The sequence below is a fragment of the Saccoglossus kowalevskii genome, chromosome 7, assembly GCF_978046115.1.
Source record: "Saccoglossus kowalevskii chromosome 7, keSacKowa6.1, whole genome shotgun sequence".
Taxonomy (NCBI): domain Eukaryota; kingdom Metazoa; phylum Hemichordata; class Enteropneusta; family Harrimaniidae; genus Saccoglossus; species Saccoglossus kowalevskii.
This window is the reverse complement of record NC_140647.1, coordinates 8987909-9000150: the sequence shown is the minus strand read 5'-3', so window position 1 is coordinate 9000150 and position 12242 is coordinate 8987909. Positions and strand designations below refer to the sequence as shown.

The 12242-nt window shown below is 36.8% G+C and overlaps 1 protein-coding gene across 3 annotated transcripts in view; it reads left to right on the top strand.

Moving 5' to 3' along the window:
* The window catches only part of LOC100368547 (uncharacterized), a 119767-nt gene that overhangs the window by 13679 nt on the left and 93846 nt on the right, over positions 1 to 12242 (top strand). For 2 of the 3 annotated variants that reach the window (XM_085501041.1, XM_085501040.1), the window contains exons 1-4: positions 1856 to 2030; positions 7371 to 7592; positions 9249 to 9290; positions 9821 to 9976. In XM_085501041.1, the coding sequence (XP_085357167.1) occupies positions 1965 to 2030; positions 7371 to 7592; positions 9249 to 9290; positions 9821 to 9976 (486 nt within the window). In that variant the 5' untranslated portion in view covers positions 1856 to 1964. Of the gene's footprint in view, positions 1 to 1855; positions 2031 to 7370; positions 7593 to 9248; positions 9291 to 9820; positions 9977 to 12242 lie in introns of those variants that run through there. The other variant, XM_078005846.2, reaches the window with a different exon arrangement.

Genomic DNA, 12242 nt, shown 5'->3' with positions numbered 1-12242 from the left:
ATTTGCCATCATTCTTGCCAGCATAGTGTTTATTTACATATCATAAATAGCGTCTCCAACTAGAGACTACCCATTAAGAGCCTGAGGTTTATCCTAATGTTTGACATTAAAAATCGTCAAAAAAATTACTCCATTTGTTCATTTTAAGTCGCAAATAACAAAATTTACAAAATAACTGATGAAGGTGAAGTATTTTCTTCAGTCTACCACCTTTGATAGAAATGCCTTTCACAATTTCATATGCATAGTGTTTACTGTATAAAAGAAAATGTATTTTTTCTCATACTGGTATGAGGGGTGTCTGCTGAGAACAATAAAAAAAAAGGGAACAGGGGCGCAGCGCCCTCATGCCATGTTCATGTGCCCCCTTACCTGGGGAGCAGATCCTCTGGCAACCATAAAATTCTCATCACATGTGGCCACAGTCTTCAACTGTGACCTGTCTGCCCCAAGGAAGCCATAGAACGCTCCATTTTAACTAAAAATTATCAAAAACTATCTTCCCCCACTTGGTGGACCCGCTAAATTGCAGTGCTCCCTCTTGCAGTTTTTTTCTAGAAAAATCCCTGCATGTATAATGAGCATTGTTTGATACATTTACTAGTATCTAAAAATTAGTTGTTGGTTTTATTGTCCTGTACATGTTTACATATACGTACATTACTATGCAAATACCGGTACAAGTTAAAGAGTGAACAGTGCATGTATTTGTCAGTTGAACCTCAATATGAAACACAACACATTTTTAGCATTAGTAGAATAAAAATAGTAGTCGACTTTTCCAGGGCCCTGTCAGAACTGGTAACAGTTTACATGCAACAGTTGTACTGAGATACCCAGCAGACAGTATTGATGTGTCAACTTTGACTTCATTGTCCATTGCAGACTTGCCGTTTTATATCAATACAAATTTGTACATTTAGCTTTGGAATTTGCCATGGAAACGCATCATAACAATGGCAAGGGTTAATAATACTACTTTTAGTTATTATTTGCTAATTGCTTAATTTCTAAATTCATACTTGAAAAAAATATTGAACATCATAATTTTCCTGGTTTCACTATTTTAGGATTCAGTAATGTCTTATAACTGCCTTTGTTTTGCTCTGATCATAGCCATGCACAAATTAATCCATTATTTGGTGTTTGACAAATTGGTTTATCTTTTACTGTTGTACTATAATACAAAGTGAATGGTATGAATCTAGTTTGTTTAAAAGCATGTCAGTGATTTTAACATACTTTGTAATCTGAACAGAAACTGATCACTTGGCATCTAATTTGGATTTATATTGAAGCTGATTTATAAGCTGTATTTTTTGGAAATCAAGGTAAATGCGAGTTCACATAATTTTCAACTTTATTTTGGTTTCAAGTTACCATACTCTAAATTTTGAAGGCTGCCAACAATACAACTTTGCAGTGCGCCCTCTAGTGGTCACTTAAGGTAAATGTTTACAAAAAAATGTGTTGATTTATCCTTAAAAATATAATTGGTTATTCATGCAACTAGATTGTGTACATTAAAAGTCACTGTGAATTATTTAATGTGAAGAGTTCACCAAATTACATTGTACACTCAACTTGTTAAAGAATCATGTATGTCAAGAAATTACGCAACATGTGTTCAAATTGAGCTCATTAAATATTAATTTGTTTTAAACAAAATTTGTATACATTTAATCTTGATCTTTTGCCACAAATGCTGTATGGCGCATATTTCCAATATGAAGTCTGCCACCATTTTGAAATTTTTTATTTTTAATCCCGAATGGCACAGCTGTTAACATGTCTTTTTATTCTACTTTCAACACTCATTTGTAATCCCTCATATTCACCGAACTCATTTACATATCCACGTAAGCTGTGCACACTGATTTGCAGCCGAATTCTCAAACAGTTTTTTCTGGGATTTGGTGTTGGCTATTTCGGGTGATATTCTGTAAATTTAGTTGGTCTTGGTAATGGAATTGTGGAGAGGGATGGCTTGGCTAGGACTAGTATCATCCCCATCAGAAGAAGAGGACAGGGTAGGTATCAAAATGAGGGAATAACTTAATATCTGTCATTGTTTGCTGCGTACTTTCATTAGAAATGTATGTGTATTAACAATAGTTTGGAAATTCTTTTTCTCTCTCTTATTTTATTCAGTTATTGAAACAGATTAAAAGTTTGTTACTTTTATTTCATGATTTTGAGAAATGTTTATGAAATTAAAGGTACAAAATGTACTATGGAAAATGTCAGAGATTAATATTAATTAGTGTGCTGATTGTTTACTGTATATGTTAATGGACACTGTTATTGTACATATAACAGTCTGAGAAATCAATACTGATAACAATAAATTACCATGCCTGCTGTTTTGTTCCCTGCCATACCTACATGTACATGTATATTCTTGTATGGTTACAATTTCATTGTTGACATTGATAATTTCCAAATATGGTACGATTCTACTAAAAAAAACGTTTGTATCATAATCATATCCATCGATGAATCCTCTGAGCCAGTGGCCTCCTCATTGAGTCTGTACCCCACATGGGGGTTGATCTCCTAGTATTTATTACTGTACAATTCCCAAGTAGACTTTTAATCAGAGACCTTATCACCCAGTGACCTGGTGCATAAACCAGATAATTATATTTTAGTTGCAGGCTCGCAATGTGTGTCAAATTTTAGTTTGGGGTGTTATATTGACTGATTAATTATTCACTGGGTTTTAAGTTTGTTTATTTCGCTGACTGGAAAATGTGCTAAATTAAAACCCAGTGAATATGTAAAATTTAGCATAGAACATATTACCTAAATGATAAAACCGTGAATTTAAAACCCACTGAATATGCCTGAAATGGTTAACCCAGTGAAAATTAGTCATTTTACAGAACATTGTAAAACTCAAAATATGCAGATTGGTTCCAACATAGAGGTAACAAGGTGTTACCTCTATATCCCACAAGTTTGTTTATATGTCTATTATTATGACATTTTACATGGTCTTGTTTATAATCTGCACTGTTCTTCAGAAGATTGGGACAAAAATAGACAAATTTTTTGAGTAAAAACTAATAATTGACACAAATTTATTCTCTTGGTTCCTAAATTAGGGCTCATATCCAGAAATATTGAGAATATAAACAAAAAAGTGCAGAATAATTTAGGTGAGAAAGTTTAGTGGTGAAAAGGTTAATGAGAAAGCGATCTGAAGTGTCACTGTACCTACAGAGACAAAAAACATTTACTAAAAGCTAATGAATGATACACCTTACATGATGTGATGAAGTGGATTTCATTCTATACTACACTGTATTGCAAGTCTCATATACTCAGTTAATAATATTATTTTTAGTTTCTGTCGAGCACTACTGAATCTTAATTTAATGTTGTATGTAGGTACATAGTGTGATTTCCCTGGAGAGAGATTGCAACATGTCATCAGTAATATTAGTATATTAGATTTTTGTGTGGCCTATGGCCTGTGTCTGGGTGTGCTGGCCTGTGTCTGGGTGTGCTGGCCTGTGTCTGGGTATGCTGGCCTGTGTCTGGGTGTGCTGGCCTGTGTCTGGGTGTGCTGGCCTGTGTCTGGGTGTGCTGGCCTGTGTCTGGGTGTGCTGGCCTGTGTCTGGGTGTGCTGGCCTGTGTCTGGGTGTGCTGGCCTGTGTCTGGGTGTGCTGGCCTGTGTCTGGGTGTGCTGGCCTGTGTCTGGGTGTGCTGGCCTGTGTCTGGGTGTGCTGGCCTGTGTCTGGGTGTGCTGGCCTGTGTCTGGGTGTGCTGGCCTGTGTCTGGGTGTGCTGGCCTGTGTCTGGGTGTGCTGGCCTGTGTCTGGGTGTGCTGGCCTGTGTCTGGGTGTGCTGGCCTGTGTCTGGGTGTGCTGGCCTGTGTCTGGGTATGCTGGCCTGTGTCTGGGTGTGCTGGCCTGTGTCTGGGTATCCTGGCCTGTGTCTGGGTGTGCTGGCCTGTGTCTGGGTGTGCTGGCCTGTGTCTGGGTGTGCTGGCCTGTGTCTGGGTATGCTGGCCTGTGTCTGGGTGTGCTGGCCTGTGTCTGGGTGTGCTGGCCTGTGTCTGGGTGTGCTGGCCTCTGACATTTACCTACATGTACTTATTTGGATACTGTGTTTTTTTTATTCCCATTGTTGGATTATCTCCCTTAGGAATGTGTTCATCATATTTACATGCTATGCTTCCGCTAACCCTTCACCAGTTGCCATTGGCTGTGGTTTTGCTAACCCTTCACCAGTTGCCAATGGCTGTGTTTTTGCTAACCTTTCACCAGTTGCCAATGACTGGGTTTTTGCTAACCCTTCACCAGTTGTCAATGGCTGTGTTTTTGCTAACCCTTCACCAGTTGCCATTGGCTGTGTTTTTGCTAACCTTTCACCAGTTGTCAATGGCTGTGTTTTTGCTAACCCTTCACCAGTTGCCAATGGCTGTGTTTTTGCTAACCCTTCACCAGTTGCCAATGACTGGGTTTTTGCTAACCCTTCACCAGTTGCCAATGACTGGGCTTTTGCTAACCCTTCACCAGTTGCCAATGGCTGTGGTTTTGCTAACCCTTCACCAGTTGCCAATGGCTGGGGTTTTGCTAACCCTTCACCAGTTGCCAATGGCTGGGTTTTTGCTAACCCTTCACCAGTTGTCAATGGCTGTGTTTTTGCTAACCCTTCACCAGTTGCCAATGGCTGTGGTTTTGCTAACCCTTCACCAGTTGCCAATGGCTGGGTTTTTGCTAACCCTTCACCAGTTGCCAATGGCTGGGTTTTTGCTAACCCTTCACCAGTTGTCAATGGCTGTGTTTTTGCTAACCCTTCACCAGTTGTCAATGGCTGTGTTTTTGCTAACCCTTCACCAGTTGCCAATGACTGGGTTTTTGCTAACCCTTCACCAGTTGCCAATGGCTGGGTTTTTGCTAACCCTTCACCAGTTGCCAATGGCTGTGGTTTTGCTAACCCTTCACCAGTTGCCAATGGCTGGGTTTTTGCTAACCCTTCACCAGTTGCCAATGGCTGGGTTTTTGCTAACCCTTCACCAGTTGCCAATGGCTGTGTTTTTGACAACCCTTCCACCAGTTGCCAATGACTGTGTTTTTGCTAACCCTTCACCAGTTGTCAATGGCTGTGTTTTTGCTAACCCTTCACCAGTTGCCATTGGCTGTGTTTTTGCTAACCTTTCACCAGTTGCCAATGACTGGGTTTTTGCTAACCCTTCACCAGTTGTCAATGGCTGTGTTTTTGCTAACCCTTCACCAGTTGCCATTGGCTGTGTTTTTGCTAACCTTTCACCAGTTGCCAATGACTGGGCTTTTGCTAACCCTTCATCAGTTGCCAATGGCTGTGGTTTTGCTAACCCTTCACCAGTTGCAAATGGCTGTGTTTTTGCTAACCCTTCACCAGTTGCCAATGGCTGGGTTTTTGCTAACCCTTCACCAGTTGCCAATGGCTGGGTTTTTGCTAACCCTTCACCAGTTGCCAATGGCTGGGTTTTTGCTAACCCTTCACCAGTTGCCAATGACTGGGTTTTTGCTAACCCCTCATCAGTTGCCAATGACTGGGTTTTTGCTAACCCCTCACCAGTTGCCAATGGCTGGGTTTTTGCTAACTCTTTGCCATTTGCCAATGACTGGGCTTCCGCTAACTCTTCACAAGTTGCCAATGACATACACACAAAATGTTAATGCAATCAGTCGGGGAAGATGGCAAGATCCTGAGGTCTCTGGAAAATCTACCTAATTTAAACGAAATTCATAAATTCATCCTTCCATGGATGCCTTTGGTCTGATTACCTTTGATTACATCTCTGGTGGCTCTAAATATTAGAGCAGATGATACACTGTAATGTCGTCCTTGGATAGCCTTTGACAGGTTACGTCAGTCACTGTGTTGCCAATCTGTGCGCAGACACCTGTTACAACCTACTTTACACAATGTCAACATGGAAATAAATCTCAGTTTGTTATTCAACAATACTTTTTTGGAGCTTTTTATTTGATACTTTTAGAAATATCTTTGTTTGGATGCCACACAATTTTCCCTGTATTTTGCATTTTGTATTTTAGTTCAGTGCTCTTGCAAATCATAATAAATATTAGCTGCAATAAATGTAGAGGCTTTCATTTTTCATATATTTCCTACTAGTAAGAATACAAACATGTAAGATAATACCAAGCCAGCAGAGTTGTGCAGGATTTACAAAACGTTTGCAGCTAACCAACTTTGAGTGTGTTGACCAGTGATGGTACATTAGTAAACAGTTGGAACAGTCTATTATTTCAACAATGAAGTTCTTATGTTAGAATTTGTGAGCCAAATATTTTTCAGAACTTTTAAACTAGATAGTAATTGGTTAAATAACTTTGTATTGTTTATGGTGTGTTAGGAATATCCCTGCACAGGTATTATGTACTTCAAACCCCCCCCCCCCCCCCTCTTCTGGTAGCTGTGTCCCTCTTCTCATGTACCATGCTGCACTAGATACCTAAATACCAGCAGTTGCCTTGGAGACAATTGATGTGTCTCAGAATGTCATTTATTGTTTAATGTGATGAAAAAAGTCTTGTAAAGATTTATCACCCGTGGTAGACAAAAAAATATCCGCCTTTTGATTGCTGGGTACTTCAGCTTCTTTGGGTAATGATAATACGCAGTCGTTTTTAATTTACAGCTTAAAGATGAATTGAAATTATTGTTCGCATAACAATGTTATTCTTTTCCTATAATGCGTTTAACAATAAATGGTAATAAATGATTGCTGCAGACACAAAAGGGTATTTTGCTGATACCTGCATTGATCCCTGGTTCTTATGTAAACACTGGTATACATATTGTAATTGTAGAAGCCATTTAATGCCTTTATATACAAAAATTAGACATTCTTCGTTTGTCAAGTTTCTAGTTCGCAGTTGTTTTTGTCCGGACGATTTTTACGAACTAAAACCTCCGCAAAGTTGCCTTTCCTCCAGAAGTAATTCCATATTTTCCTCCATTATGTTCTCCGCAGCAACTTTGGTAAATTTTTATTTTTTGATTGTTTCGTCATGATTATTTATAACTTCTTGTATATCTGTTTTTAACTTTAGATGCTACTGTTACAATGTTAACTTGGTTTCTATCTGACCCCATGTAATATAATTATTTTGATCTGTTAGGTTTTAGGTATTCTGGCACTTTGAAAAACCAAACTATTTTTTTTATTCTTTTGTACCTGGGCACAAAAACCGGAGAATTTTGACAGCTTGCCATATTAAAAGTATCTATGAGACAAGGCCTTTTTTGTTTACAACAGAGCTCAGCATAGTCGACCACTGAATTCACCAACCATGGCGATTACTCACCTCTTTTGTCACTCGCAAGTAAATGTGATTTGTTCCATTACAGTTGGCTAAGTTCCAGAAGCAGAGGTCAGCTTCTGGGGCGAGTCCGGACAAGAAGAAAAGAAGAAGGAAATCTTCTCGCAAGAGCACCGAGAACGGCAAAGAGCGGTGCATCGAGCGACCTGCCTCTAGTCTGAGTCAGGGTTCTGAGCTGTATGAAGGCAGCTCAACCGGTAATGAACTTTCAGGAACACATTCAGATTTAACTTCACCGTTATCGTTAGATGTAAGTATCGCTTACCCTTGTTTACTTGCATGTGTGTTGGTGAAATGTTTGTAACTAGGTTGAATTTGCTATCATACATAGCTGTGGTATCATGCTTGTGTAGTCTGTGTTAATTCCAAATTTACTGTGCTATAATCTACAGCGGGTATGTGTTCATAGTTCATGTGTATAGTGTATTTTAATGTCATGCAACTGTAGTTTATTGTTTGTATTATTCAATGTGCATTTGTTACCTGCGTCCGTAAGTGATATCCTTAGTGGAATGCTTCTCAGTTTCTGATCTTATTTCACATATACTCTGAGTAGATTGCCACACATTATAGAGTCTAGTCATTAATATCTGATAATACTATCTGTGACTGCAGAATGAAATGGGGTTGCTTTCTCTGTACTGCAGGTGCTTGTTTATATTTACTGCAATTAATCAAATCATTACAATGTATCAAGCTTTGTGCATTATCAAGGGATTTGTAAATCTGATTAAGTTTCTACTATTAATATCAGTAAGTTTGACCGTTAAAATAGCTTAAATGAAAAGCATTAGATGTTTGCTTTTTTGTGTGACTTGTACAAACATGCTGTGTGGTTGAGCTGAATAGTGTAGACTATTCATTGAGATAAATAAACCCCATTGTATCACAAAATGCAACATAGCCTCAGGCTTCAGGTCACTGTGTGCTCACAGGTAACTCACTCTCGTGTACATTCCCTTTATTTTCGTACGTTACAGCATATGTCTTCAGTATACTGTTTAGAGCCTAATTATTAGCTTGTTTATTTTTGCTTATTTTGACAATATCTAAAAATTAAAAGCAGAGATAGACAAAGTTAACAATTAAAAGTATTGTTTCTTTATATACATTTGTAAACCCCATTGTCATAATTAAATCTACTATGTCCCTGCAACATCAAATCTACTAAAATGAAACCCCATGACTATTTCATCTTGTATATCCTACCCAGTTTATATATGTACATCAGTACATGTTTGCTGTTTACTTTGATTCAAATCTCTTTCGTTATGAGTTGGAACTGACTTTAAACGAAATGTACTTGACAATGATATTTACACATGCATATATAAATGCATAATATGATTTATCATTGGGACTCTCACTAAGTACATATCCAATATAATATGAATAATATTTCTGATGATCCAAGAAATCTAAATATTATAAATTACTTGTTGTCAGACATTGGCTAATGTGTATATGGCTAAACTGAATTGCCACAGTTGTTACATTGCGCATGTTTGATATGGTACATTTTTTTTTATTTTGTGAAAGGTACTAAAAGTGAACACTGGCTTTGTAAGTGACGCTGTCATTTGAAATGGATTCATGTGTTTACAATTTGGAAGACTGATAACAGATTATTACACTCTGCTCTGTGTATAAACTACTGTGCACGTTGTGTAGCAACACATGGTGCATTCAAGTACGGTAGCGTTGATATGTGTGACATAAACCTGTCTTGTTCTGAAATAAATTACAAGACATACTTCGGTTTCCTAGCATCATGCTTGTTAACTAGCTGGTCTCTTGGCAGTCAGTTTTCTATGGAGAGATACTTGCAAGGGTTGTGTTGTTATTGGACAACTTGGATTCCATATCACTTGCAACATTTCATTTTCTGCTTTTCGTCTTTTTACAGAGTGATCAGCGATCAATAAGTGCAGACGAGTATTCACTAGAGGTTGGTATTGTTTTACATTGTGTGGTTTAGCTGTTTGATGTCATTATGTGATATGTTAGTTACACTGACCATGCTGTTCATTGTACACCTTTACTAGGGTATTGTACTTCCCTGGATGCCAAGGTCATGCAGCCATTTTACTCCTTCACTATAACAGTACGGTACATAACCAAGATGCTTACAATAGAATATATCTTAACTGTGTAATTGTATTCTGATTGAGCCATGTTTGAATTCAGTCATTCATGGTTTAATTATGTTTTTTCTGATGTAACTAATCCACAGTGACAGCCATGTCATTTTGTTTTCACTCAATTTTGTTTTCTGTATGCTTATTGGTCCTATCTACGTCTTACATGCGATGTGGTGTTCAACAGGTCATTAGAACTAGGTTATGTAGTCAATAACTTGGGAGAGTTTATCAGGGTGAAAGCTATTATTTTTATAGTCACCGACTTACAGTATTTCAGTCCAGACATTGTAATTGTTATAGCGTTTATATTGATTGACTGTGTTTGTTGTGCCTTTAGGATACTACTAGTCTTTCAGCAGAATTACATAGAATAGGTCTAAGGGATGCAAAAGCCAGGATAGCTCAGTTAGAAGAGACGTTATATGGCAAACAGGTTGCTTTACAACAGACACAAGAAGACAATGACAAATTACGTCAATTATTAGTCAATCAGGTAAGTTTTTTTTTAATAATTGCGTTATATTTTTTGCGTATTTTTTTGTTAGGTTCATGTACTAAAATTCAATAATATTTTGCTGAATTTTATTTTCACGTCATTGCTTTTTTTTGATAATTATCACATTATTGACTAAGTGTAGTATTACCATAGTAGGGCATAATTTATACAATGTACCCCCTCTCATTTTAATATTTTAATACACTGTGCTTTATTAAACAAAAAGAGTTCGCTACAGTATTCTGTGTACAAAACAAATGCTACATTCAGAAATTGAAATAGCTTTGATGGTACTGTAAAATACTTTATTTTAGCTGAAATTATTTTTCGCTGAATCATTCCTCCAGTGAAAATTAATTCCAAGCGAAAATAAAGTATTTTACAGTAGTAGGGGGGTACAGTGTTGTTAAGTGTCAAAAGATGGGTATATAGGTGTGAAAAGTGCTGTGAAATATACATGTAGGTCAAGTAGTATTTTCTACATAATAATAATAATAATAATAATAATTGTTTATTGCATCTTTAGAAATGCACATTTCTTCAATGTATAGCAATAAAAATATAATCAATACAAATAAAATATAACAATTAAGAATAAACAATACAATTGTTTCTCGTAATAAAGAAATATCTTGTGTTATTTTTAAATTGAATTATGTAAATTGCTTTGATGGAATATTTTAAAATTAGTTCCTGTTCGAGTAGTCTGAAAATTGGGACATATTTTTTTTTTTTAAATCCTGATGATGGTGTCATCTCTTATCAAGAATTCAAGTTTGTCTTAAAGACATGATGGGGCACATCAAATGTATGTCCTTTTGTAATCTGATCAAAAATGGTGCCTGACCCCTTTTATCTCTGTTGTTGACAAATCCAAGTGGAGCTATTCATATTACTGATTGTTGATTGTCTGTCAACGTCAATTTGAAATCGACTACTTCTTCCTAAAAACTGTCAGCTGTGTGGTTTCATATTCACTACAAATGTGTATGGTTGTCTCTCAGATTTGTTATTATGACAAGATGTTTTGTCATTTTTGATGAAAGAAATTTTGTTTTTGACTTGTATTTGAATGCCTATTTTAAGTTCTTCAATATTTTTGGGGCAACATTTTGTGATGGCACTTCAGTGTTCTCAGGATTTGGTCAAGAATGGTGGCTAATTAGCATAATTTGTTTATATTGTTTGTACATTTGTTTCACTTATCACAAACTGTTTATATAACTTTATCACTGTTATTTTTATCATTACATTGGACAAGAAAGAGTAAAACTAATTGTTGAGTAAAAATAGTGGCAAAATATGCTAAGGAGAATTCTTGGTTAATTAAAAAATAACTGAATTGTATATATTCCATGCTGTATTAAAAACTGGTTTTCTTTGATTGCCTTATATGGTCGTAGAACCCCCCCCCCCCCCCAACCACATTAGGTTGCAGTCTGTGAGTAAATTAGGTCAAAAAGTCACCAACTATGATGGAAAGCAAACAATATGTTGAGACATATTTTTTGATTTCATTGATGTTTTAATACTTTGACATACTGCTTACAAGTACATTCATTTGTTGTACATTCACTGTGTTGCCGTGCTCAGTAAATCAGTCATGATGAAAAGCAACCCTTTTGACATCATGTGCTAATATTTTGTGTTGGTATTTTTTATTTTCAACATTGGAACAAACTTTTTATTAAACAATTTATTTTTGACATCAGCTGTGGTGTGATCAGTGATTTACGTGGCAGACTACATAACTGAGAGCAATAAAATTATCTGCTTTCAGACTTCTGTTGGTTATTGTTGGTTATTGTTTAAGTCAGCTAAAATGAGTCTCGTAGAACAAGAGCTGCGAAAATCATAGAGATGCAGAAATCAAGCATTATGCTAATGATTTTGAGTGTGGTTGTCTAAGGCTGCTTGCTTTTATTGTAAATGCACATGTTTTATGCCCAATATTTATTGAAATCTGACTTTAGACCAGACATAATCAGCTTTAAAATGACTGTCTGGTGGCCATTTTGTTCTGTCTTAAATATGCATACATGTATATCTTGTGTTAAAACATTACTTACCTACGTTTTGGCGTGGGTGGAGGGGGCAGCATGAGAGGGCGCCTTTCGATCTTGATGGAATGTTTTAAAGTCAGTCTTCTGTAGGCCATCATCGAAGCAACAACGTCCCTTTTATGAATAGATAAAATTATTTTTGTGATTTCTTTACTGAAATGTGCCTCTGCATTCTTCATGAATTTTCTAACTTGTTATGA